This window comes from Amia ocellicauda, chromosome 7 (assembly GCF_036373705.1).
Source record: "Amia ocellicauda isolate fAmiCal2 chromosome 7, fAmiCal2.hap1, whole genome shotgun sequence".
NCBI lineage: Eukaryota > Metazoa > Chordata > Actinopteri > Amiiformes > Amiidae > Amia > Amia ocellicauda.
In genome coordinates, this window is record NC_089856.1 from 45,590,505 (window position 1) to 45,618,016 (window position 27,512).

The 27,512-nt window shown below is 44.4% G+C and overlaps 1 protein-coding gene across 1 annotated transcript in view; it reads left to right on the top strand.

Moving 5' to 3' along the window:
* The first annotated feature begins 1,188 nt into the window (after window positions 1-1,188).
* The window catches only part of syn1 (synapsin I), a 69,165-nt gene continuing 42,841 nt past the window's right edge, over window positions 1,189-27,512 (top strand). Inside the window, exon 1 of the mRNA XM_066709893.1 lies at window positions 1,189-2,322. Coding sequence (XP_066565990.1) covers window positions 2,021-2,322 — 302 coding nt within the window. The 5' untranslated portion in view covers window positions 1,189-2,020. The remainder of the gene's footprint in view (window positions 2,323-27,512) is intronic.

The window sequence follows — 27,512 nt, forward strand, 5'->3', positions numbered from 1 at the left end:
AGGTCTTAGAAGAAGATCAGATTTAATCAACCTTACATATAGGTACATATACGTATATATACATATACTACTAACTTTCAAACTCAAGAGCATGAACACTGCTATTAAACTACAGCTATATCGCTGATATTAACCCATAATACCATAAACAATAATACATATCAAATAATGTATCAAGCAAATTATCTCATACACTTAACTAATTAATTTGTTAATGATGTATGGGCTGAAATGGTTCAATAGCAGACATGTTGTTATTGAAGAAGCTCTGACAGCTCTATGCACAGGCCTCGGGGTTATTGTGCAATTGAAAAGGCCAATGATCCTATTGAAAACTGTAATCAGTTTTAATTAAGGTCTTCTAGAGCAAATAGTTCAATCTCAGTGGGGTGGATTCGGCTCAGTGATCAAACGAAGAGCAGATCCCCAAGCCCGGAGCCTGGGAACTCGTGCTGAGCAAAAAGCCTGTAGACCCCTTTTAAAACAAACGCAAAAAATTTATGAGGAAACGTGATCAGCAGTTGTCTTTAACGCTATAACCTTTGGCCAGAAAACCAACATAAAGTGCACTTGGCTAATGCAATCATTTGGACAATATGTTATTTTAGAAGGGGGTGGGCTGGAGGGATTGCCTTTGATGACACGCTACGGTGGTGAAAGGCGGACATTAGGACTATCAACAGCGTAGATACTGTTTCACAGGAACACGCCTTAATAGCTCTCTTTTTTACAACTGGAAATCCAGCTCATGCCGACATTGCGCTTTTGTACCCGGATTGCATTGCTCTCCATCAAGCCAGACGGCGATGCGGCGGTGCAAACTGCAGGGACGTGCTGCTCCTGTTGCCGCAGCAGAGCAAAGAGACGAGGCCACATCTCCGGAGGTGCGCAATCAGCCGAATTACGCATGGACACGCAAATCAAATCCATATACACACACTCCCACCTACCCTCCCACGCATCCCCCCCTCCGTTGTCTTAATTGCACACCCGCAGCCCCGGCACGTACCACTGCTTTGGCCACCGTTTAGGAGTATGGGTTTAGGAGGGGGTGTGTCAGGGGGTTTAAGAAGAAAATAGCGTCGGGCTTGAATGAAGGGATGGAGGGCTGGGGGAGGTGCGATGACAGTGGATGCCCCCCCGCACACTCCCCTGCTCTCCTCCCTCTTGCCTCAGCACCAGAGCGCAGCATCACTCCGGCAGCCCTGGCACAGACATGACATAGACGCGCCTCCGTGTGCTTGTAGCTTTATTAGCCTCTGCTTGGCTTGGCTTCATTTTTTCTGTGCTTTATGGAAAACGGACGGCCATTTACAGCAAACCTGCACAATAACACATCACTATATATGCACTGAAGAGCTCTACGGGCTGTAGGTGTCTCTATACACGAGTGAACCCGTTTGCTGTAGCAGTTTGCTCCTGTATATGCGTAACCATATACACAGATACACGTATAAAAACGGAAGACACTAGAGGGGGATTTCACGGTGGACGATGCGTGCTGTGGAGTTGCAGAATTAAGAAGGGACGGGATTGACGGTGAGGATGCTTTTGGAAAAGCGCAAAGATTGATGCTCCTGTCGCTGCCGTGAACTGTGCACCCATCCTTCAAAGGGAGATATTCTTTTTTTTTCTTGGTCGCCCGCTAACATAAAAAACCCTGTATCAGAGCGAAGGAGAAACCTGTTTCTTGGCGCTTCTCGCTTGCTACCCATTTTACAAGCTCCCAGACAGACAGGCGGACAGACCGACCGACCGACACCGTGCGGCATCCTTGCATGGCTGTGACAGAAGACACTGGGACACATTACAGCGGATCCATGGACTTTAACGTGCCAGCTTGCCTTTAAATATATTTATCCCGGTGTGGTGGTGTCCACTCCAGCACAAGCGGACAGATAGGACGACCAGAAAGACAACCAACACTACAGGTCGAGCCGACTTGATTTATATCTCCAATTACAGTACAAAAATTATTAGAAATAATTAATCTAGTGCACGCTCTCCCTGCACTGCCACAATGAATTACCTGCGACGCCGACTCTCCGACAGCAACTTCATGTCCAACCTGCCCAACGGGTACATGAGCGACCTGCAGCGGCCCGACCCCCCGCAGCCCAGCCCGGCCGTGTCGCCCGGACCCCCGGAGCGCCGCCAGTCCTCCAGCCAGTCTGCCGGCGCCGGCTTCTTCTCCTCCATCTCCAACGCCGTGAAGCAGACGACGGCGGCGGCGGCGGCGACCTTCAGCGAGGCGACGGACAGAGCCACCGGCCCGTCCAGAGCCAAGGTCCTGCTGGTCATTGACGACCAGCAAACCGACTGGTAAGACGGTTCGGGCGCCGTGAAAGAAACGACTTAACCCAAACCACACCCCGTGCGCGGCGCATACACACATACATGCATGGACATATGTTAATATCATGGAAGCGACAATCTCCACCAATATGCTTCAATATAATAATAATAATAATAATAATAATAATAATAATAATAATAATAATAATATGTTTTCAGTGAAAATTTGAAAATTGAGGAAAACCGTTAAGTTTAGATAATTGATTTATTTTTCTATGTATTGTATGTATGTATTGGAAAAAAATGATATCCCAGCCCCCTCCATGTCTTTAGACTGTGTGTAGCCCATGCATCCTCCTGCTGGCAGCTTGTGTCAGTGATCCAATTTGGCAAATAACGCAAGGAGAAATCATCATGTATTGTATCAGCAAGACAGGGGATACAAAATGCCTCCAATGTTATACAAAGAAACAAGAATTTCTGGGTTTACACTCGCAGGTGTGTTTAATTTGTGACGTTAAGTCACTGTCATAGTATCAATACCCCCATCAGATTAGGTATTCCTTTGAGTGAATGTTTTTATCCTTATTTATTTATTTATTTATTTATTTATTTATTTATGTATTTATCCTATAGACAGTTGTAGGTGGCCCCTGACCCTGGTAAGTGCTGTTTTCTCAGGCTAACCTCTCATTCAGGCAGGCAGGAGCTGTGTCCAATCCCCCCTGATGTGCAATACCAGCTTGCACTGGCACTTAGTTTTGTACCCTTCATAGTGTGCTCTTTAAGCTGACAAATTCACATCTAGGTTTTGCAGCCTTGTAAAACATTAGAGGAAATAATAATAATATTAATATTAATAATAATAATCATAATGGCAAGATTCTAGAAGCCAATACTAAAACGTCCCTTAACCGGGCTCATGGGAGGTCACAATTGGATGTCTTCTTGTCTGCACAAACTTGTGGCTGGCACTGCTTCGTTGGCTTCAAGACACAGGCTTGTCCCCAGCTTTCTGGGTGCCTTCCGCATGCTTGACACGTCTGCTGACTAAAAGCTTGAAGAGCCGGCTTCAGTTTTGTAAGGGGCGGATGACTCACTGGCCCATCACACTGTATAGATGTGCTTTACTTGACAGGAAACTAATGGTGGCAGCTTATCTTATTAGAAAGCCAGGGCCTCTTCATGGACAATTGAAAAACCACATAGCAGGATTGAAGTCAGCTTTTACTCACTGAAAGGGGATTTCATATAATATGTGTGTTGCTGTTGTTGTTGGGCTTCTTTTCTTTTAATGATTATTATTTTGATTGATCTTTTGCTTTTTTTTCATTGCCTTTCATTTCCCGTCTTGAGGAGACTAATTAGCCCAACCAGTGTCTTCGTACAGTGTTCTGCATAGTAGAAAAAAGGAATCTGTGCTTGTGCTCCAACCAAAACTGAGATCAGTGTAAAACCACATCAGTCCCAGAAGAACTAGCCCTGTCCAATGCAAACAGACAGGATAGGGTGCTGGGGGAAGTGTTCTAGAGTTGCGCCATGCCAGGCAGCAGCCTGACAGAATCCCCGCTGATGAAGTGTTACTCCCTTGCGGATGGTGAGCGTGTAGCCGCTCCACTTTTGGACCAGAGTGGGGTCAGGAGTTTCTTCTTCCCCTCTGGGACTTTGGAAGCAGTCCCGTTGCTCTCTTCAGTGTTGTCCTAACAGAACAGCCCCCCTGAGGCGATGATGCCTGGACTCCTTCCAGTGACACCAGCTGCTGTTGAGGCACTGCGTCCACTGGCTGTCAAAACATGTCAGTGGGGCGCAGTAGGGTGCCACCAGCGCTGCTTAATGGAGCGAATGCAAGCGGCTGATCTAGGCCCAAATTCTCCTGCAACTGTAGCCACCAGCACGATAGGAGGAGGCTACTGTGAACTCATCTCAAGTACTAGTCAACATTTGCACAGCAGAGTGAGAATTTACCACCCTGAACCTGCAGGCCAGTGCTGCTACAAGCCCAGTTCCCGAGGGCCACACTCACGTGGGTTTATCGGCTCTCTAAGAATCGTCCAGGGCCGCCGACTTCAGAAAAGAGGTCGATGTGGTTCAGCTAAGTGTATAGCTAGTGATAAGACAGGTGTGAAGCCCCAGCATCCCCGCTTATTAGTGCTTGACTGGTGTTGATCTCAATGTATGCATCAGCATAGCAAGTAGGTCACATGGCCTAACATAACCCAACGCCAGCCCTCAAAGGCAGCTTGTGGTTTTCATTCCACCAAGTGCTCTACCAATACACTTGAATCATACCTGGAGCTTTTCAAGGTATTGCTCAATTTGATAGATTGACTGGATATCCTGTATGTCGGTTGAATTGGGAGGACCGGGTACGATTATCATTTATTAGGGCACAGCAGGGCGAGAGCAACAAGAGCAAAAATGTCACGGTAACTGGAGAACTGGAAACTAACTGGCATCTTCTAGTTTTCAGTAAACTGCATGTTGAGCATGCCTGATAATCCGTCGTTCTATGAGGATCTGCCTAAAACGCAGTCACTTCACAGTGCTGAGCCATTCGCAGGCCTCCAAGTCATTCTGCAGTCCTTTGCAGTCGCCTGTGATCTCCTGAAGGCGCAGCCCTCATAAAACACCAGTATAAAACGCATTAATTCCTCGGTAGTTGAATGAGATCTTACAGGAGTGTGAATGGGCCAGTACAAGCCTGTAAATCCTGTGAAGAGTGAGTTGTGTCAGCTGTTATCGGTGGTTTCCAGCAGAGACGCCGGAGACTGCTGACAAGGCTACACACATGCAGACTTCCTGACATCATTTTGGAGGAGATTATACATTTTGATATGGAGCAGGACAGATTTTTGTATGGTCTTTTCATTCCTTATTAAATGTATCAGTAAAAAGTGGCTGTAAAATATGAAATATGTATATTCTTTTGTGAGCAATGGATGGTAATTCCTTCAAAATCAGTGCTGAGCCAGTCTTGCAGGGATCGCAAATGATTCACTGTTGAACATGTAAATTGTGCCATAACCAAAGATTAGTTCTAGTGTTTAGTGTCATTCTGCCTGATTTATGAACTCTGTGAATTGCTTTTGATATGTTTGCCTTGCCTTGAAATAAGTATAGATCGCTTATGTATTTCCCATCAGCCTAAATTACACAATTAGTGCGCTAAACACGACACCAAGGAATTGTGTAGTTTGTAAAGCAATTAGCTTGTGTTTGCCTGCTGTTTCAGATGGCTTTTATTAATCAGTTTAAAGTGGAGTTTCCCTGCGTCAGTCAGTGCTGTGTGCATGTGTGTGTGTTGCGGGGGGGGTTCTACAGGGGTCAGTGGGGGGGTCCAAAATGTTTTTTTTTATATCAATGGATCTGCATGTGTTCACAATCATTTGTGAGCTAGGGTTCAACAGCAACCACAGGTTGGTCTATAATCTTTTTAAGGCTCAGGAATTTGCAATGCAGTCTGTGATTGCTCCCAGGTATGAGCAACATGTGGACCGGAAGTGCAGCCCTGCATTTCCCTCCGCAGACAGCGCCTCGTCCTCAGGGCTGACAGCTGGCCAATTCCCCTTGGTAACTTTCCCTCACGCTTGCCAGTATGTGGATGCCTCTGAATAGGACAAGGAGAAGAAATCGCAACAAAAGCCAAAGGCCCGCTATCTGATATCCCTGCTTCATTAGAGCCACAATACAGCCCACACAATAAGACAGCTATGAATCGTGATGACAAGGGCAAAATCAATCAGTATGGCTGAATCAGAGCCTCAGCACAGACCAGCTAGTCACATTACTTTAATAACCCCGCCACGGTGCGCCGCGTGCGGCTCCTCATTACTACAACACAGGGAATTACAGTGTAGTCCGCAAGCAGGAGCCAGATTTGGATACAAGTACGGTATCACTGAATTAGATGTACCGTAGCACCAGGGAGCATGACTCCATTAACGCCCCAGCAGTGAGTATCCAACAGTAGTCTTCCTGACCCATGGTGCCGCTTCAGTAGTTGACAGCCAGCGTCCCAAACAAGGTCCGAGAGGAGACATGATCGCCCGGAGTGCGAGCTTTCTGGATACGGCTTTTGAAAAGCAATTGAAACGCACACCTAGATTGTTGTCTTCCCATTTCACGTCAGGGCAGAGACTCTGTGGTTGTTTCCCTGTGTCTGGTTGCAGGCAGGAGAAATGTTATATACTGTATTTCTGTGTGTGTATTTATAGCCAGCCCGGGGAGCTCCCACCACTAAAGTGAAATCTCAGACCACAGGGGGATGGTACTCATTGTGTAAATCATGCGGGCATCCTCCTCAGCAAGGGCAGAGAGCCCAGCTGATGGCTGATCTTGTCCCTCATGCAGCCGGGAAGTCCTATCAGGGCGTTGCTCACTGCAGTCTTATAAGAGGGATTTTTTCTATGTATGGTTTCCAGCCAATCTGTGTAACAGTTTAACTTATTATCACCTCAGTAAGATTATTTTCTGAGGGAAGACACAGCCAAGTCACAGGTGTACAATAATCATTAAAACATATAATATAAAGCTTCTGCTGAGTTACAGAAAAAAAGGGATAATCCCGCAATACTCCTCTCCTCCTCCCACAGAGCAGCTATGGTCAGCTGCATGCAGCCTGGTGTGTCAGTCTTCTTCCCCTTGGCTTTCCTCCATACCATGAGCTGCATACGTGACAGTGAACTATGGGCCTTGGTTCCCCAAACAAATCATAATTGATGAGTCTGCAACAATATACATAAACATGGATCCAGCTAAGGGTAAACTTTGTCATAAATTATTAAATTGAGGCCCTGCAGGCTACTAAGCTCACAGGGGCAAATCGGACAAAGGGAGAAAATTATACTGCAACCCAGAATATCTTACAGTGTAAACCCAGCTCACCAGATAACATCGTGGCAGCATTGTAATAAAGCAACCCCAGAATAATGGGTTTGCCTCCAACTCTCTCACTGCTTGTTAGATCTGGGTTACGCTGGCTTGGTGAATCATCCCTGGAGGCTCAGATTTCATCTAGAAAGCTTTCCCTCCTGCACATGTTTATTTTTGTTATGTTTTCATAAAGCCTACTGCAAAATAAGCGTGCTCGGGCGCACACGTGTTCACCACGTTGCGTGGGGGTGCAGTGGCCAACGAGAAACAGACATGAGAGAGAGGAGCGAGGGCTTCGTCTCCCGGGGGAAGTGAATCAGTGTGACGCGGCGCTCTGAAGACCACTGCACAATAAATACGGTGCCACGCTGAAACTCTCCCCCCCCCCCCCACGGTATTTTCCTTTCAGCTGTCCTCTCTGGCGTTGGGGGACAGAGTTCTTTGCACAGACAAAATTGAGGAACCGATATGAATGCTAACGAGAGCACTTTCAGGTCCCAAGCTGTGAATCGATGGGGCTGAAGCAGACAGACATAGAGAGAGGCCCGTGGGGGAATGTAGTTGTTGTGAAGGTTGTCATTTCTCAGCCAAAGTTGGATATTTCAGAAGACATCCCAGCCTGGCAGCGACTCCTAAGCCTCCATTAAGAACCTCTTTTCCTCTGAGATAGATGGATCAGAGCAGTAGGCTTACTTTTGAAGCGTCTAAAAATATAACAGTACAAGAAACAGCTTCAGATCCCTGTCTCTCCTTGTCTGGCGTTGCAGGTACACTAAAGCCAGCGACAAACACTGTTGTCGAATGTGAATCGCTTCTAATCATTGCAAAGCCTAATTTTAAGCAATGCGTTGCAGTGTTTTTCACACTGCCGGGGTTTGCTGTTGCTGCACAGTATTAAAGCTAAGCTCATGCTGGCTGCCCAAATCCTAGACAATTTACCCTATTTCGAAATGATCGTTATTTCGATAATTGGTCACGTAGGCATTGTGGTGGGTTGCTGAATTGCTTAAGAAAAAAGAGAAGAAGAATTTGGGAGAGATTCAACCATTATCTCCAGAACCGATCGTTAAATGTAATGACAGTTGTTGTGCGGAATAAAATAAGAGAATAATACCAGGTTGATGCTCAGTTGGAAACAGGGGGAAGTGAGCAGGGGAAGCCAAACAGTGTCGCGCAGGGTTCCAAAGCCCAGTGGGCCTTCAGTCTGTCCATCACACTGTTTTTTCACATCCTGCCTCATGTTTCTTCAGAAGGAAGCTGTATTTCTTTTTCCAGAGCCGGCAGTCAGCTTGGCAAAGGATAATCCGAGCAGAAAGGACAAAGACAAGGTCTAGACTGAAGAATACGACTCAGTTAGTCAGCAGTTAAGCTCAGTACCGTCTTAAGGCGGGAGGCTGTGAGTGAGAGTGACATATGGAAACTCTACGAGCAATCTCTTTCTGCTATAGTCAGGTATCCAGTCGCCATCTGTCTACCAAACTAGATGCTTGGTTTAGTTGTCTCTGGTATTTTTTGGTTTGCCAAGGTCATCAGACCCATTTATGTCTGAAATAATAATAATAATAATAATAATAATAATAATAATAATAATAATAATAATAATAATAAATCATCATCACCACAAACATCAAGTTAAAAAATAATAAAGATTTAAAAAATACCTTAATCTGATGCTTCTGTTTTGAAGGATTCTTGTTTAGATGATTGATTGATTGATTGATTGCTATCTTATCTGACATTTTGACAGGGCATTTGGTTTTAAGAGGTCCTTTATTCTTTTTGACAGAGAAGAAGCATTAAAACATTAAAACAGGACCTCGGCTAAGTGTGACAGCTGTGGCCTCTGATTCCTTTATGTGCCTTATTGTGTGTGTGTGTGTGTGTGTGTGGTTTCTTTCTGGGTTACAAGACAGAAAGGGCCGTCGAAATGGTTACAGCTGTGGAAATTCTCCCTCTTTCCTGACGTCGTCGGAAAGGAAAAAATCTCTTTATGGATCGTTTCGCCTCGCTTCTGTTAAGTGTCTCCAGGATTAGGCCTTAAAACATTTTTTTTGCACACTTTCATTGCAGTGCAGAAATTGAGATAAATGAAGGGCCATTATTCCAGAGTTATCTGCTGTACCCTTTGGCATTAATCTCCTAAATCGCTTATTAGAATGAGAGAAAAAAAGTGCAAATTCTTTAATCATTTTAATCTCTGAAACATCTGATCTTTTTTCCTTCAGTTTCAGGCGATTTATTTATGTATTGTTTGGTTTACTTAACAAAACGGCCTTAGATTAAACTGATGCCTTTTACTATAAGCAGGACCACAGTTGAAAGTAAGATCAGCACACTTTCAAATCATACAAATGAGCAGCAATTCAGTGCATTTGAAGTGCCAATAAAATCTCTCTCCTTTTGTCAGCTTTGTATTTGTAAGATATTTTATACCAACTGTCAGACCCGACATATAATATGTATTATTTCATTGTCTGAGGCAACTCCTGTTCAACAAGGATTAAAAAAACACAACAGCGTGTAGGTTGCAAAGCAGAGAGCTGGATTGTGGAGGTGGCATCTTTGAAACGTGACTCAGAAGATGGTGAAAATTATGTTGATTATTATCATTATTATTAATATCATTATCATTATAATTGCTTACATTTCACAAGAACGGGCAACAATTCTTAATGAATGAATGTCTGAATCCCACAGGAATGACAGCCCTAAACCCAAACCTATTCTGTCACCCTATCCCTGACCTTGACCTTGTCATACATGTGATTAACAGCAGAACTCAGATGATGGGCGTATGGTATTCATGTGTTAATCCTGTGATAATTGATCAGTTTGTTAAGAATGGGTGCCCATTATTGTAAAGTGTGACCTTATTATTATTATTAATAATAATTGTATCAGGCATCGTGATATGTTTAAAACTTGTAAACAAATTTGTAGAACTGCCAATCATTAGAAATCATATTCTCTGTTTCATGAGTCAACTCATTTCTGATGTAGGCTACTTTTTTGTGAATATTCAAATGTATTGACTAGAAATTACAGCTTAAAGCTGTAGCAATATATATATATATATATATATATATATATATATATATATATATATATATATATATACATATGTATAATCCCAGAGAGCACTTCACACAATAAAAGAACAATATACCATAGTAATTAACACACAATGCAAAAATCAACCCAGTGATGCGCTTCTCAAAGCGGATTACAGTCTGCTTTTCCTTCTCTTAAAACTTTGGGAACATCATTGTCATCCAGCTAAAACTGATTTCCACATTGTGGCCTTGTACCACTAAATATGATAGTAAATATGATAAATATGTGTCAATCAATTTTATTTATTTAAATACATGAAGTCTGAAAAGTAGAGATGAGTTTTTGGTTGGTATCGCAATCCTTACCGTATCATGGATGGTGTATTGTGATTGTACCGTGTTTTTGGTGTATTATCTCTCTCCTAATTTATAGAGGGAGGGAAGGGTAGAGGAGTTCAGGGGTTCAGATGTGGAGAGCTAAAGCTTCACACGATGCCGATCCAGACTCCAGTACTGTCCTGATGACCTCTGATAAAAGACCATTAACATACAAAGTCATATCTGTGGGCTACATGGTGTCGATGTCGTGATACGATGCATTTGTGCATCATTTTAGTCATTTTGGAGCACCAGGGATCGATGTGTCTTGGTCAGGTCAGGGTCAGGTTACGCAGTGATAAGGGTTTGACACTGGGTGTGCTGAGGGCCGTGAAATATAACGAGCTTCCATAGGTCAGCTGACCAGGTAAGGAAATGCAGCGTAATTCAGGGAGCCAATTAAGCAAAAGCCTCTGTCTTCCTAAGGTCGGCAACTCCTCTTCTTGTTTCTAACACCTCTTCATCTTGTTTATTGCCAGTGTTCATTGGCAATCAATGCAAAGCGGCGTCACACCAGGAACAGGATCGCCCTGTTTAAAATGCATGTTTGCATCTGGGCATTTAACATAAAAGGCACATAAGTCACCAGTTCCTATAGGGAAGTTTTGTCTATCATTTCTGTGCCGATCAATAGGCTGTCAGACTGCAAGCCATACATCAAAGACAGCTTTCTTTTCAGTTCCAGTGCTTTCTGGGAAGGCATATGGTACAAAAAAGGAACAGAATGCTTTCTTTCTCATCCCTGGTTATTAATTTCCCTCTGTCTGGGAAATTGGAGGTGAATGTTTTCTAGCTGCGCTTTTTTGTATCATTAAAGATCTGCTGAGCTGTAATTCTTTTTTCCCGTTTGTCAAAAAACTATCTGTCGATCCATCTCTTATATCATTAATGTACTAAAAAGGGGATTTATGTGTCTGGCTTGTTTGTTCTGCCTAGATTGAAGAAGTAGAGTGCTCACGTAGGCGCTTTTGCTCTCTGTACAGCGAGGGGGGGTTGTGATGTAACACACTGAGAGTTCAGGTGGTGAAATGATGAACCCTGAGTGATGCTTCTGCAGGAGTCAGTCTTTTTCAAAATGTATTAAGGATCAAAAGCAGAGCTGACAAACAGTCACCTCAACAGCTTAACAGAGAGAAGCCAGTTGCCTCTTTAAAGCGTGACAATCATGACACAAAATTGCCTGTGGTGCAGGGGTGAAAAATTGATCGGGCAGCGGGATATGAAAAGGTGGAAGGAGTACAGCTGTCTGTGGGCACACTAGGAAGTGGTGGACAATGGATGTGGGTGTCAGTATGTCAGTGGTGGTGTGGTTATGGGGATTGTTATCAGCAGAATCATGTAGATGTTGCTGTAGCTCAACAGTGCTTGCTGGACTGAGGCGCTCACAGACAGAGAGAGCGAGACGGAGATGTGCAGGATGGTGTGGAGTCAGGGCGTACCCTGCCTTGCGCCTTGTGCACTCTGCAGATGATTCCTGGTATTTGTAAAGTAAATTGTGAGAGAGAGATAGAAAGGGAGAGGGAGAGGGGGGGTGGATGAGACAAAGAGGGGGAGAGGGGAAGTGGACTGTGAGCGAGATGGGTGAGTCAGTGATTGCGGCTGCAGACCATGATTCACTCTGGGCCCCAGCAGCGCATGCTCCTGAGGTGAGGTAGAGGGATGTTTCCTCTCCCCCTCCCTCCATCACTCCGCTCTCTCCTTCTCTCCTCGGTGTCACGACAAAAGCACAGAGCACCGCCGGCTCTGGCACTCTCTCGTCACACAGCCCCCCAACCGGACACGCTCCCCTGCGGAGACCAGGCCAATCTCTGAGCAAGTCCAACCCATCCACTGAACACAACACCGCCCAGAGGTTTGTGTTTAATCACGGGCACCGCATGTCAAGCATACCTCCCACACTTGGGAATTCAGGTGTCGGTGCAGATGCTCTTCGAAGGCTTTTAAGATTGCTTTCACCCCCGACCAGTCAGAGCTGTAGCAGTTCCCCTACATCATCGCCAAGGTCACCCCTGCATCCACTGTCTTTTTCAGCCACTGTTTCAGGTACCTTGAAAGCTTGAGGGAAGGTCATTCAAAGGTGAGTTGATTGCCGGGTCTCACCTTGATGCAAAAGTAAAACACAACTTAAAAGAGGTTTGCCACTGCAGCCTGGAAGACTTGTCAACATACAATATGACTTTTGTGATATGACTTTTGTGAGAATCGGCACCGACAACAGGATCGTAGCGGTCAACGTTTAATACTTTTTCAGGTCAAAGGGGATTGTGAGGAAAAGGTCAGTAGCTTTTTAATTGCGTAAGATCAAAGTCTCTCGGCGAAGATCTGCTGGAAGCACAGCAAGGGAGTCAGTGCTTCATGTCCCCCGGAGCCTCTGTTCTGCTCTTTTAGGATTAAGAGTACGATCTCATCTCTGGCAAAGTTTTCGTCTCAGTGGAAAGGATTCCAAGGTGACGGAGTCCCTCTCAAGTGCAGTTCGAGCTTGATCACGGAAAATCCCCCAAGTTATGTGTTGCCAATTCCTAGGAGGCAAGTTGGATGAAACACAATCTTCTGTAAATTGCCTGATTTATTACCTATCAGACTCTCTTTGCCCTCTCCCTTCTGCAGTTTAATATGTAGAGACCCAAATGAAGCACAAAACAGAGAGAGACAGAGTGAGAGAAAGAAGACCATTTTACCTGCTCCCATTCATTGCTTATGCACAGACAACATCGTTCAGGCCAATGAGACCATGCCCCCACACATCCATGATGAGAACATCTGTAATTATTCATGTGTTATTTTCTCTGCTCTCCTCGCCTCCCCAGACCGTTGTCAGTGTTGATTGAATCACTTTACATTGATTTGGTCCCTTTCTGCAATCAGGGATGAGGACTAACATCAGCACCACTCCACCGATGATGAAAACAAGGACAGACAATGACGGGGGGGAGGGGGCTGAGTCCACAGCAAGACCTCGCCCTCCCAGTGAATCACAACTTGCATCCTCTCAGTTTCATATACTCTCAGGAGCCATTGCTTCCACTTCTAAAAGGCAACACAGTTGTTATTTACGATTCGTGGGTAGGGCAAAATTTGTATGCGGTCTGGGCCAACAAGGAGAATTAAGATCCAAACTTTGTGTCCCTGCTTCAGTGTGAATGTAAACTATTTAATTACGAGGCCTCCTTCCTGTAGCTTCAGCATAAAGTCCCGAGATTAGAATCTGTCTGGCCTCCAAGGGCCGGTATTACCATTTTTATGAGTTTTGCTGCTGCTGTTGTTTACCATGAAAGATGACTTGCTGAAAAACAGAAGGACCATCAATTAGGGCTTGTTCTAGCCTGGGCTTTACATGGGTAATATCTCTCACTCAGTTGATGTTTTGATTTAAACAGAAGACTTGGAGTCTTCCCAGAATAGCATCGTGCCAGAAGCCAAATTTCATTTTCTTCTTGACAGAAGCCACAGAGCTCCTTTCTCTCTTTCACTCTTGACGTGCGCTGCTTATTTCTCAGCTGGGACTACTAGGTCTCGGCTCTTCAGCTGAAGTAGTGGACACTTTGATCTAACACGGGTTATTAAAACTGGCCTGGGGACACAGGTCAAGGTCTGTTTCCCGGCCCAAAGAGTTTCATTGAGACTTCCTATCTATGCAGAGTTGAATGGAGAAAGCTTGTAGTCTCTTGATTGCGATTGGGGAAGCATTAATCCATCGCACCAGGCCATCAGTAGGTGTGTTTACACTGTACATCTGTATTAAATGCATCGGTAACATTTGATCCTGCTCAGAAATGTCAGTGTAAACGCTCGGCAATCGGATCAAATGTACGTCTTAGGGAGATGGTTCAGATCCGGATCAAATGCATTGGTCGAATTTGATCCTGGCAGTGTAAACGTTCGACCAGCTCAAGTACCAGCATGCACTGCAGCGGCGTTTGTTTTAAAGACAGGCGGCAGACATCAGTGGAGCAGATAAGAGAACACTTCCCTACTGTCCGTATTATAAATAAAATATTTTTTAAAACTAACACTAAATGGTCTTGTTATTTTATGTTAGCATATAATATATTATTTATTATTTTATGGTTATGGAAATATATGCAAGTTGCGATTGTTTTACTTTTTATAATAATTTGTAATTATATAAAATTACAGATTATGATATAGCTTTGTGTTGTTAAAGACTCATTTAATATATGCATATACATTTGGTCCATAAATATTTGGACAGAATGACACAACTGTCATCATTTTGTCTCTGTACGCCACCACAATGGATTTGAATGGATGTGCTTTAAGTGTACACTTTCATCTTTAATTTGAGGGCAGTTACATCCAAATTGGTTGAACGGTGTAGGAATTACACCCATTTTTATATGTGGTCCCCCCAATTTTAGGGGCTTAAAAGTAATTGGACAAACTAACATAGTCATTAATTAAATTGGTTCAATACTTGGTTGCAAATCCTTTGCAGTCAATGACTGCCTGAAGTCTGGAACCCATAGACATCACCAGATGCTGGGTTTCTTCCCTGGAGATGCTCTGCCAGGCCTGCACTGCAGCTGTCTTTAGTTCCTGTTTGTTCTTGGGGCGTTTTGCCTTCAGTTTTGCCTTCAGCAAGATAAATGCTGCTCAATTGGATTCAGGTCAGGTGATTGACTTTGCAGAACATTCCACTACTTTACCTTAAAAAAGTCTTGGGTTTCTTTTGCAGTTTGCTTCAGGTCATTGTCCATCTGCACTATGAAGTGCCGTCCAATGAGTTTTGAAGCATTTGGCTTAATCTGAGCAGATAATATATCCCTAAACACTTCAGAATTCATCCTGCTGCTTTTGTCAGCAGTTGCATCATCAATAAATACAGGGGAACCAGTTCCCTTGGCAGCCATACATGCCCATGCCATAACATGCTTCACAGATGAGGTGGTATGCTTTGGATCATGAGCAATTCCTTCCCTTCTTCATACTCTTCTCTTCCCATCATTCCGGTACAATTTGATCTTGGTCTCATCTGTCCATAGGATGTTGTTCCAGAACTGTACAGGGTTCTTTATATGTTTTTTCTCAAACTCTAATCTGGTCTTCCTGTTTCCTGTTTATAATCTTGTGGTAAACCCTCTGTATTTACTCTGCTGAAATCTTCTCTTGATTGTTGACTTCGACACAGATACGCCTACTTCCTGGAGGATGTTCTTGATCTGGCCAACTGTTGTGAAGGGAGTTTTCTTCACCAGAATTCTTCTGTGATCCACCACAGTTTTTGTCCATGGTCTTCTGGGTCCTTTGGTGTTCCTGAGCTCACAGTGCATTCTTTCTTTTTAAGAATGTACCAAATAGTTGATTTGGCCACACCGAATGTTTTTGCTATCTCTCTGATTGGTTTGTTTTGATTTGTAAGTCAAAACTGAAGGTAAAACACCCCCAAGAACAAGCAGGAACTAAAGACAGCTGCAGTGCAGGCCTGGCAGAGCATCTCCATGGAAGAAACACAGCATCTGCTGATGTCTATGGGTTCCAGACTTCAGGCAGTCATTGACTGCAAAGGATTTGCAACCAAGTATTGAAACTCACAATTTAATTCATGATTATGTTAGTTTGTCAAAATACTTTTGAGCCCCTAAAATTGGGGAGACCACATATAAAAATGGGTGTAATTCCTACACCATTCACCCAATTTGGATGTAACTGCCCTCAAATTAAACATTAAATATTAAAGGTGGTTTCCTTTAGAATCCATTGTGGTGGCGTACAGAGCCAAAATGATGACAATTGTGTCAAAGTCCAAATATTTATGGACCTAACTGTAAGTTTGTGTGAGTATGCGAAGACCCCGGTGGCGGCTAAAAGTTGATCCAGATCAAATGGCAGTGTAGATGGCTGTGTGAACGCATCTAATCAGACAGAGGTTTCTTAACAAGCAGAGCTTTAATGTGTTGTGTTTCACAGTGAAGAAAAATATGCTGGAAAATTATGTAGAAAGTGTGGTACTATGACATTTAGCAGCATGCATTTTTGCACTGACTTTTTCTGTCAGAGACAGGCATGGTAAAGTTCAGCTCGTCAGGAGATTTTAGGGTGATTTCCAGGCTGGGAAAAACCTTCAGATTTTAGCTCAGTAAAGTCGTATAATGGAGCCAGTTAAGCCAAAGTCTGAAAGGTTTCTCGCTTTCTCTACGATTGACTTATTCTACCTCTGCATGGATAAAATACAGGCCTGAAACATTACGAATGAATGAAAAGAAACCGAAGACAAATGCAAAACAAGGGAATAATTGATAGAATTTCACAGTCACAGCTTTTCCCTGTGTTTTCATTCTGCCAGGCTTTGATGAGATTTTGAAATAGGGGATTGGCTGTTCCAGGAAAACTCCAGCACTTTCCTTTGTCGACAGATATAGATGTATTCTCTGATATATACAGTTTTATTAGCCTAAAAAACACTGTCATTTCATTCCCCCCAAAAATAGGGACAACCTGAACTTCTTTCACAGCACAGCATGGCCTTTACAGGAAGTAGGCACAGATCTCAGCAGGGGTCTCCATATTTCTGATACATCTTTCAATCCTCTGATCCATGCATCCTCTTGTATAGCTAATCCTGCCATTAAAGAACAGGGACTACATATTGAACACAATCGCAACCATTACTGTGATTTTCTCATTTATTTTTGGAATGGCTAAGTGCTATTCTATGTAACCCAGAGAGACCCACAGCCATACTGGTGTTCGAACTATACAGCTGTTAATCAGGCAGTTTCCAGAGGAGTCTGTGGCTGAGACATGCATTAAAACGTGTGCCAGGTCAGGGGCCACTGCGCTGTCTTTCTTGGCTGCAATATGTGTCTTCTGGAGGCAATTAGAGTAGGGGCAGTGTGCTCATAGATGGGGCGTTGTGTGTAAGGGGTGTAGAGACACAGCCCAGACATCTCAGAACCACGCTTTTTCTGAACCGAGGAGGATCAATCTTCCCAACACACCGCATGTGCGCTGTACCATTTCACTAGAATTGCGTTTCTGTGGCTGCTTCTATTCCTGCAACCTGTGGTACTCATCTCTGCCACTACCTCTCTCTCTCTCTCCCCCCTGCACTGCCCCTGCCCCCACCGTTTTTTGGCAGGGCTCACCACAGACCCCGGACTACTGCTCTCATCCACGCTGCTCTGCCCACCCAGCCCACACCGCACGCTGCGTCATGGAATTCAGGAATTCAATTCAAGACACTCTCAGGGAATTAGAGAGGAGCTGTACAGTCAATGATATCAGGCCACCAATGGATTAGGTACCTTGCAGATCCCCCCTCTTTCTGACTCTCTCTCTCTCTCTCTCTCTCTCTCTCTCTGTCTCTCTCTCTCACTCTCACTTCAGTGAAAGACCTGGCTCCACACCAGGTCTCTTCTGAAACATCTCTGCCCTGTTCTGACCTGCTGCCCTTTATTGTTTATCACAAATTGCAGAATGTGAAACCTGAAACCGTAGAAAGTCGCAAATTCAGCCGCTGAGTGTGTTGGGAGCGCTTCTGGGATGACCCTTTTATTCAGAGGAGATCCGTAATAAACCATCTCATTCTTCTCTCGCTGGTTGGGTTGATTTATGTAATTCTCCCCATTCTCTTCCCTCACTGCCTCAGATCGCCCCTAGGCTCTTCCTCAACCTCCCCCCCAACTCTCACAGTAATGGTTTTTAACTCGACTCGCTTTACTGCCAATCCCTTTAACTCCGTTTTCTTTTTTTCAAACTTGAAAGCCTTGTACTTGAGGTAAGGCCAGGATTGTGCCTTCACTAACAGGGATCTGCAGTCTTTTATTCCTCTTCAGGGTGTGTGAGGCGACTCTACCGTTCGTTCTTTCCATCAGGAAACAAACGCAGATACACAGACTTCTGCGGGGAAGGAGAGGGTTAATATGTCGGCCTCTGTATTTGGGAAAATGCATTTGATGGATTTCCTGCAGACGGTTTATTCACATTCCAGCAGAGAACAGAGACAAAACATTTGCAGATCAGTTTCTCTTTGGGTCGGGTAGGCTTGATTGTGCAGATTTATATTTCTATATGTGTCAAAATGATGGATCTGTTGTATTACATTTCCATCTCCTTTATGGTTTTAAAGCACTTTATCTTGTAAAGCCACGCATTTTATTTGTATTCATACAGCAGAAATGACCAACTTTGATGGTAAACATTCCTGCTCCCATAATGGAAACCTGTCTTAGGTCCCTAATTTTACATTTGCTTCACCAATGTGCTAATTCAACAGGAGACTGTCTGCTTTCATTTACCTAAGATGTAGAAACTGGCCCAGTTGACAGGAGTAACCGTCCACTGAACTATGAGAAATCATAGAGCAGACGAAACACACCGCTGTCCTCTCCTGCCCCGATGGGGGTCATGGCCAGTTCACTCTATTTACTATTAGGTCGAACCTTTCCAATGTGTTTATTTTTCTAGAGTGGATATCCAGCATTGCCTCAAACAGTACAGCGCAAGAACAAAAGCAAGCGGGTGGAGAAGACGGGAAGTGAGAGCATATGGACCTCAATTGATGCTGCTGAGAATAGCGCACAGCTGTCATGTTCCTTGTGGCTGGACTGGACTTAAAAACCCTGAAACAGAGACATGGTGTATTAACATCTTCTGCTGTGACACCAAACCAATCCAGAGAGAAAGACAGTTTTTATTAAATATCCCTTGTGGTGACACGAGAGGATTTGAGACTGAAAGGAACCAGAGTGCTGACAAACCACGTACTGCACTTTATTTGCCAGAGTCGAGAGATGTAAAGGCTTAAGCCACAGCAGTCCCCAGGGCTAAGAAAATAGTTTATTTTTAAATCTACGTACATTTCTGTTTTCGCAGAACTAGCCAACGGTCCATGCACAGGACTTCATAGACGAGAATCCCTTCACAAACACTCACTGTAAAGAAAAAGATGACTTGTGTGTTGCGATCGGGACAGACCCCCAATTGAGCCATTAGGGTTTTGGAGAATCAATTGAATCCTGATAGTCTTGTTCTTTGGGCTTTCTGTGTGGAAAGGTGTTCAGGGTTTCTTTCCATTATAGTGGATTGCTTTGCTTTGCTTAGCAGGACAACTGACTAACCTAAATGCCAATACATTCGCTAATGGATGGTTTCAGTGTCTGGGGCTGCCTGCAAAAATGCTGCAGTATCTTGGCTCCTTACACACTGCTAAAGGCAGAGGAGATGGCTGCAGCAAAATTGGCAGGAAAATGCCTTTCTAATTGTGTAGATAGGTTTTGAAATCGTTGCAACAAATTCATTTAACCTAATGGATATCATGCACCTAATTGAGCAGTGTTTACTATACAAAAGCCAGACACAGCATCCAATTGCTCGATTATTTGATTGTTTCAGCATGCGCGTTGATAAAGTGCTTATTTATTCTGGCAAAAATCGTATACGGTATTTAAATATACATTTAATATATATTCTGTATAATATAATATAAGACATCTGAAACATTAACATTAAAGGAGATTTCATTTATATTCTGTGTCTATTGGAATAATATAAATCACATAGACATGTATTCTTATTATTCTTATTGTTGTTTTAATTTTACTGTGTAACTTGTTTCTCTGTACCAGCTATGTGTGAAACACCCCCAGCACAAATGTGAAATGTCTGGATTAATCACTCCACTGAAATGAAACCTCATTCTTGCAGCACTGCCCTCTGCTCATGTGATGCTGCGAATGTATCTCTGTCCGTCTCTTTCTCGGTGTCATTTCCTTACGTGCCCCCCCATCGCTAAAGATCCCTGCGTTGCCATGGACGTGGTTGCTGGGCAGCGAGCCTCTCTTTGACTCCCTGATGTGTCTGAGTGTGTGTTTGTGTGTGTGTGTATATATATATATATATATATATATATATATGTGTGTGTGTGGGGGGGTGTTAAGGTGGAATTGATCTCCATCAGATTGCTCTTAAGGTGGAAAGCCGCTATGTAGAAATGTGGGGGGCGTTTTCATCATGGTGCTGAATACAATTAAGAAACAGGTCTGGAGTCGGGGCATGGAAGAACAGAAACAAATAGGTTCTGTAGGTCTCTGAACCCGTATCATAGTTAGTTATCAGTGCACTTCATTAAGAGCTTTGCAGAATGACAGCTAAGTCTGTGCCTGCCCTGTTGTAGTTCTCTAATTGCATCTGACTCTGTCGCTTTTCAAATTCACTTATGATACCCGGGCCCATCTAGTTGTGCTAATGCAGGCCTCCCTGTATCCAGAGATGGACGAGGCAGGGCAGCTTGTTCCTGTTTGGCTTGATGGGAATTAATGGAAATCTATTCTGCTGACTCATGAGATACACGTGTATACTATCTCAGAAGCCTGTAGTCTTAATGGAGTCACGTGGTCTGCCTGGAGTTTGCGACGTCAGCGTGTAAGAGCCTCACAAGCTATCCCTGGATGGGAGTCTATTTTAAGACTAGAGTTGGCGATAGATCGATGGATGGGTGGCAAGAAGATGACTCCGCCTGTAACTCTGGCAGATTAATACGGCTGATTCCAGAGTGGCGATGTGGAGCTGGAAGTCCCTGCAGAGATCTTCCTAAATGAGAGATCTCCACCAAGGGGAGATTTAAGAAAGGGGCTAGGGTTTTCAAAAGTTCTCGCTGGAGAATGGCAGACCCATGCCAACCTCTTGCTCCATGCCATCCAGAGTTGGCCTGTTTTGTCTGCACCCCCATCCATCTCGGCGGGCGTGACGCTGTGGACCTCAAAGTAAAAGGAGGGTGATAATTCTCCCCTTGGCAACATCGGTGAGGGGATTGTGAATATTTGCTGATCGATGACCTCAATAAGACACTTCTCACGGCCCTTTTAATCAATGCTGGACTCCCCTGACCTTCTGATCAATAACTCCAGTACACAAGATTTTATGAGGGTCTGAATGACGCCATTGGATCACTCGCACGTGAGGAAGCCAGGAGCTCAATCATCCCAAAATCTCATCCAGACCGTTCTGGATATAGCCCAAGATGACAGCTTCAGCTAAATGGATCAGGAATCAGTCCAATTCCCTGTATGAAGAAGTGCCTCCTGTTCTCTGTTCTGAAGGCCTTCAAAGTCAGTTTCCTGGGTCCTGGTGTTTGTCTGTTAATCTGGAAGAAGTCTGGACTGACGTTGGTGAAAACCTGTCATGATTCTGAACACATGAACACCATGGGCAAGCACAGGACACATGCATTAGGAATACTGATTACGGCACGTCATGGGGTTCCTATTAGCCCAGTGTAGTCAGGCACGATGCAATTTGACGCAGTGTAGCCGTGGCTCAGTCTAAGAGGTCTGCACTGGCACTGCTCCTCCTTGGGAATTAGCAGACTGATGTAAGTGACTCCGATGGCCACGTCAGCATGGGATCACTGATCCGAGCTGGGATTTCAGACCCATTTGATTGGGACTTACTGCGGGTGGAAAAAAAATCAAAGGGTTTCAGACAATTAGCCGTCACAAGAATGAAAAGGAGAAAAGCTGGTTTCCTTTCTGCTGTTTTAACACCATCCCTCCAACCCTTCTGTCTGTCTTCGGTCTCTGATATAACAGGAGGCGGGTTTGGTTGGGCTTGGCTTTACAATAGCAACAGCAACAGAAAACAGTATAGTTTCTCCCATCTGTTTTTCACAGGATTAATATGATGCTCTCACTCTCTCGCTCTCAGAAACACACACTCTCCTGCTCAGTTGTATAAATAAAATGCATCAGTCCATTACCCCCCCCCACCAGCCCTCTCCCTGTCAAACTCCCTGATACAGAATCTGATGTCAGGGTCTTCCTTTGATGAACAAGACGGAGTTATTTTTTAATGACTCCCGCTCTCCTCTCATGATTATTTAATCCGCTGCCATTCATTCTGGCGAGAGGGGGTGGGAGGTTCTGTATGAATGATGAGGATTTCTCCCAGACTTCTCTAACTGGAGCCAGGCAGAGAAGATCCCATGGGACACCCCCAGCTGTTGTTTTTTGGTGTTTTTTGGTGTTTTTCCCCTTAATCGATATCAGACGCGATTCCTCCGCCACACCACAGCACCTACACAGAGAGATCTATAAGAAATGTGCTAAATAATTAGTGCAGGACTCCCGGCAGGAACGTTGTTGAAAATTGTATTGTATTATGAGTCAGTTGGCGGGCTTGTAAAATCTATATAAAGACGGAGCTGAGGATGGCGAATCGGGCAAGGACTTGACTGACAAAGACTTGAGTTACACAGGTTTTGAGGGGATGCCACCCGGTGATGTAACATATCAGTACAGCTGCAATATGACCGAGGAGAGAATTTCTATTGACGGTCGCAGGGCCGGCTTCAGCGATGTGGAGGAGGATAGTGGCTAACTGATAATTATGACTAATGCACAGGCTGCTGCCCCCCAACCCCCTCCAATTCCTTAGTCCTTAGGCTAATTAAATAATCGAAACCAGAAAAGAAACAAACAAACAAGAAAACTAATTTGAACATCAGGGAATTAAGATAAATCTGGCCACCTCAATAGCAAATCGAATGAGTGTAGCATCATGGGAGAAGCACTTCAAATAGAGTCCGTGTTCTGTAGTCAATTATACATCCCAAGTATCAATCCAAAGGCAAAGAAGACTAAAAGTCTGGTTAACTACAATGTCTGACTCACACATTGCATTGCCATTATGGACAATGTAACATCTCCTCAAATTCAATTAACAGGCTGGGTTTTCTTTTCCTCTTAATCAGATCTCTTTTTCAGATTTCACCTGCTTTCCAACCCATTTAAAACCTTCTGGGTGCCTAAATCGAGCTTGAGAGTTATTCTTCGCACATCATTGTTGAAAAAGTTCGACATTGTTTCTTCCCACCTGGGTTATGAGAACTTAGAAATGGCAAAACTCAAACCTGAGGCGAATACACTGCTGGAAAACTAAGACCGACAATGTTCCTCAGACATTTTGCACCACTGTATAAAATTGGCTGGGGTGATGCCACTAAATACAGGGGAGATTCAGGGTCTTTTTCGGTAATGGGTCTTTCTACAACCACACCAAGACGTTTCCCTCTGAAAATCTTTAAACAGCCCAAACCACTTAAGCTGGGAGTAAACCACCAACCCACTTAAATAGGCATGAACAGTTAAAAACCACCAAAGAGCTGGTCGATGAGTACAGGAGATGTAATACGCAGCAAAACATGCAAATAAACCATTAAATATAAAATATATAAGAATAACATAAATAATTATTAATAATTAATAATTAATAAACAGTATATTGTCAGGAAGGTCTCCTCCACACCCTCTGATTTTTTCTATGTATGGCTTTATTTCATATTTCTTACTAGTGGTGTGTGCATCCGCACGATGGGAAAATACACAAAACTCCTGCCTTGGCCAACCTGTTTCCTAAGTCCAGGATCTCAGGTCATCAATCCAGACACTCCAATCACGCAGAAGAGAAGAATAATGGAGTCTGTTGACATGTCTGCCATTGACTGGTTAATAAAAGCCTGCTTGATGAGGGAAGAAAGTTATGCTCAGATTAATGAGAGATTTGACTCCTTGTCACATTAGGTACAGAGCTGCTATAGTTAAGATTCAGACATTAAGACATCAGGGGCAGGACAACATTTAAAACTGTCCTTCGTGATTAAGGCTTGCTGTTGCTCTTTACATCAGTTTCATTGGAGCGGTTTGAGAGACACCTTGAAGTGTCTGATGGGAAATAGGTCAGTGAGTCACAAGAAACCAGCTGTGCAAACATAATAACCTCTCTCGCTCTATCTGTATGTATATATATAAAGACACACATCTGGAGATAGAAATAGGTGGAAATATTGGAGAAGGCTACTGCTGCTGATTATATATATATATATATATATATATATATATATATATATATATATATATATATATATATATATATATATTTAAATTATCCATGTTACAGTGAATAACTGTGAATAAACAGATGTCAGTGTCTTATAGGAGGCAGTGTAGGTGACCAGACACAGTGCAGGCCTGACTCTTACAGACAACCCATGCCCCCTGGTGCTGTGGTCGGCACGAGGGCTGTGCTACAGAGAGCTGTGAGACCCTCGGTTGAAATGACGGATGATGCACAAAGCTGAAGCTGTTATCAGACTCGGCAAATCCTACGTAGCGAGGGATTCTCGGGCTCAAGTCAGCTGTGAAATAAATGGGGGGATTAGTCAGTTAGTGGGCTCTCTTTCAAAGGGCTCAGCACCACATCTCCCCCACTTCAACCCGTGTGAGGACCCTGTGAGCAGCTGTCAGAAAGAGGCCAGCGAGCCCAACTGCAGGGTGGCCACACGGTCGTCAGATGCACTTAGGACAATGAGTCGTTGTGGCCACACAAATGTGTAAACCCCAGGAGATACTGGATGAGGAGGAGTCAGCTGCCACCTCATGTTCATTAGACCCAGTGTCACCGAACCCAGAGGTGAGACGACAGGGTTGCTGGGAGCAGCATCTCAATGCCGGTGCACAGGTCAGACTCTGAGCTAACGCTTTAATCTCTGAAAAAGCGAGGTCCTGGGAGCAGAACGGAGCGGCGCCGCCTCTACATCACAGACTGCGCCGGAGACACCGCGGTGACAACAGACTACAGACTATGCCAGCCGCGCTCATCACATGGTTTGATCATAAGACAGCCATCCCTACCTAACAGCGAGTGAGTTAGCATCAGCTTCTACAGGCTTGGCTGTGGATTTGGGGGGATAGTGGGTGTTGGGGGAGGGTGTCAATTACAGCCATCTGTGACCTGTATTCTATATTTAGGAAGCTTCAGAAAGGGCTGTCCACATCATATAGTTAACCTCCTTTTCTCTCTCCATCCATCTGCTCAGACTGTCAGTGTGGCTAAAGGAGAGTCTGAGCTGAATGCTGAAGCTATGGATTTTTTTTGTTATTAGGTTGTTGATTGTTTTCCAGCTCGAGATGTTGGCAGGGGTGGCAATTCAAGTAAAACAGCATGGCGTGAAAGACAATCTCTTCAGCATCGAGAAAAAATAACAAAGGAGAACATTTGCCACCAGACATTCACACCTCCTCCTTTTAAGTGTTGCTAAAGCTGGATCAGATGTGTGGTGGCAAAGACCGACTCCGTTTCTCGTCCTCCCCGGCTCACGGTGCAGGGAAAGTCTGGTGTGATATATCGGCCCCCGCACGTTGACCCCTCGCGATTCTCCGACAGGTGCCGTCTCTCTCTCCCCAGTGGGATCCATTTAAACACCTCACTGCTCCCCCAGCCTGTTCTTTGTTGAATCTGCACATGTGAATGTGGTATTCAGAGTGCCTATAGTGGACTGCAGTACTAACCCATTGTCTACTCATGCTGGTTTGGGAGCAACCAGTGCAGTGCAGTCAGTCCTCAGCTGTCAGCTTGCATTGGGGGAAGGCAGTGGATTCTCCAGGGTTTCTCTGTGACAAGAGAGTCTCCCACAACTGCCGGAGAAACACCAGCTGCAGGGTTTTCCCCTCACATCGGGGGGTTTGGGGAGAGAGGCTTTCCCAGCAGACAGAGAGACAGAGACAGACTGTAGCCAAGAGGAGCATTGAATGTGTAGCTTGGAAACGTGTCAGCATGCACAGCGAGAAAGGACAGACACTGACCAGAACATTACTCAAGCCAGGGGTTCTGAGTTGACCCCCAACATAAGAACATAAGAAAGTTTACAAACGAGAGGAGGCCATTCGCCCCATCGTGCTCATTTGGTGTCCATTAATTGTCCATCCCAAATTGTCTCTTCAGCCACATCGCTGGGAAGTTTGTTCAGATTGTGACGCCTCTCTGTGTGAAGAAGTGTCTCCTGTTTTCTGTCTTGAATGCCTTGAAGCCCAATTTCCATTTGTGTCCCCGGGTGCGTGTGTCCCTGCTGATCTGGAAAAACTCATGTGGTCGATGCCTTTCATGATTTTGAAGACTTGAATCAAGTCCCCACGTAGTCTCCTCTGTTCCAAGGTGAAAAGGTTCAGTCCCTCAGTTTCTTAGTAGGACATTCCCTTCAGACCTGGAATAAGTCTGGTTGCTCTCCTCTGAACTGCCTCTAGAGCAGCGATATCTTTCTAAATCCCAGACTCACCCAGGGTCAGGACATCTACTCACAAAGAAGTAAACAAACAATAATAATAATATTATGTTGACAGAAGACTGTACCTGTATACACGCATGCAGAGCAGGGTTCTGTGATTCAATGCAACACGTGCCACACAGAACCAGTACCAGGGAGAGTGATTACAACACAGTGCTGACTAGCTCTATACTGGTTAAAAAAAATACTTTACTTTTAAAAATACACCTCGACCTGTAGGTAAAAGTTTGGATCAGTTTATTCCTGTACTGTACATGGTAAATATCTCCATGGGCCGAGAGTGGGTTTATTCATCAGCGCTGTATCCTGTGCCCCTGGGTGTCGACCCGCTGTGCAGACCGCTGCTTCGGGGACAGAGCTGTCCTTGAGAGGGAAGGGGAGGCCGCAGTGTTTTACAGGAGCCCCAGAGCCGTCTATTCTTGGAAGAGACAGGGTTCGCTGCCCTCCCGTTGAGCTGGAGGGGGAGGGGGCTGCTGGTCTGTGTTCAGATGATCGCTCTGGGTTTTAACGCCAGAAATCTGACACTCTCTAAGAGCTGTTTCTTTATTCATCTTAACATCAGCGCCGGAGCTGCTGCAGACAGAGATTTCCTCTCCAAGTCAATTCCCTAGAATGGAGATTCCCAATGCTTCCCAGCCTGCAGCACCCTAGCTACCCCCCCCTCCCAATATACACTTTATACACTCCCAACAGGAATAACCTCTTCCGCCTAAAATGTATTCTCTTTACATTTGCAATTGGTAAGAAGTTTTAACTGTCATATTTCTGAACTCGGTGGAAGTCTGAGTTTCTTCTCACACTCGTCCCCTGTTGCCGGCCTTCTGATGAAATGTGAC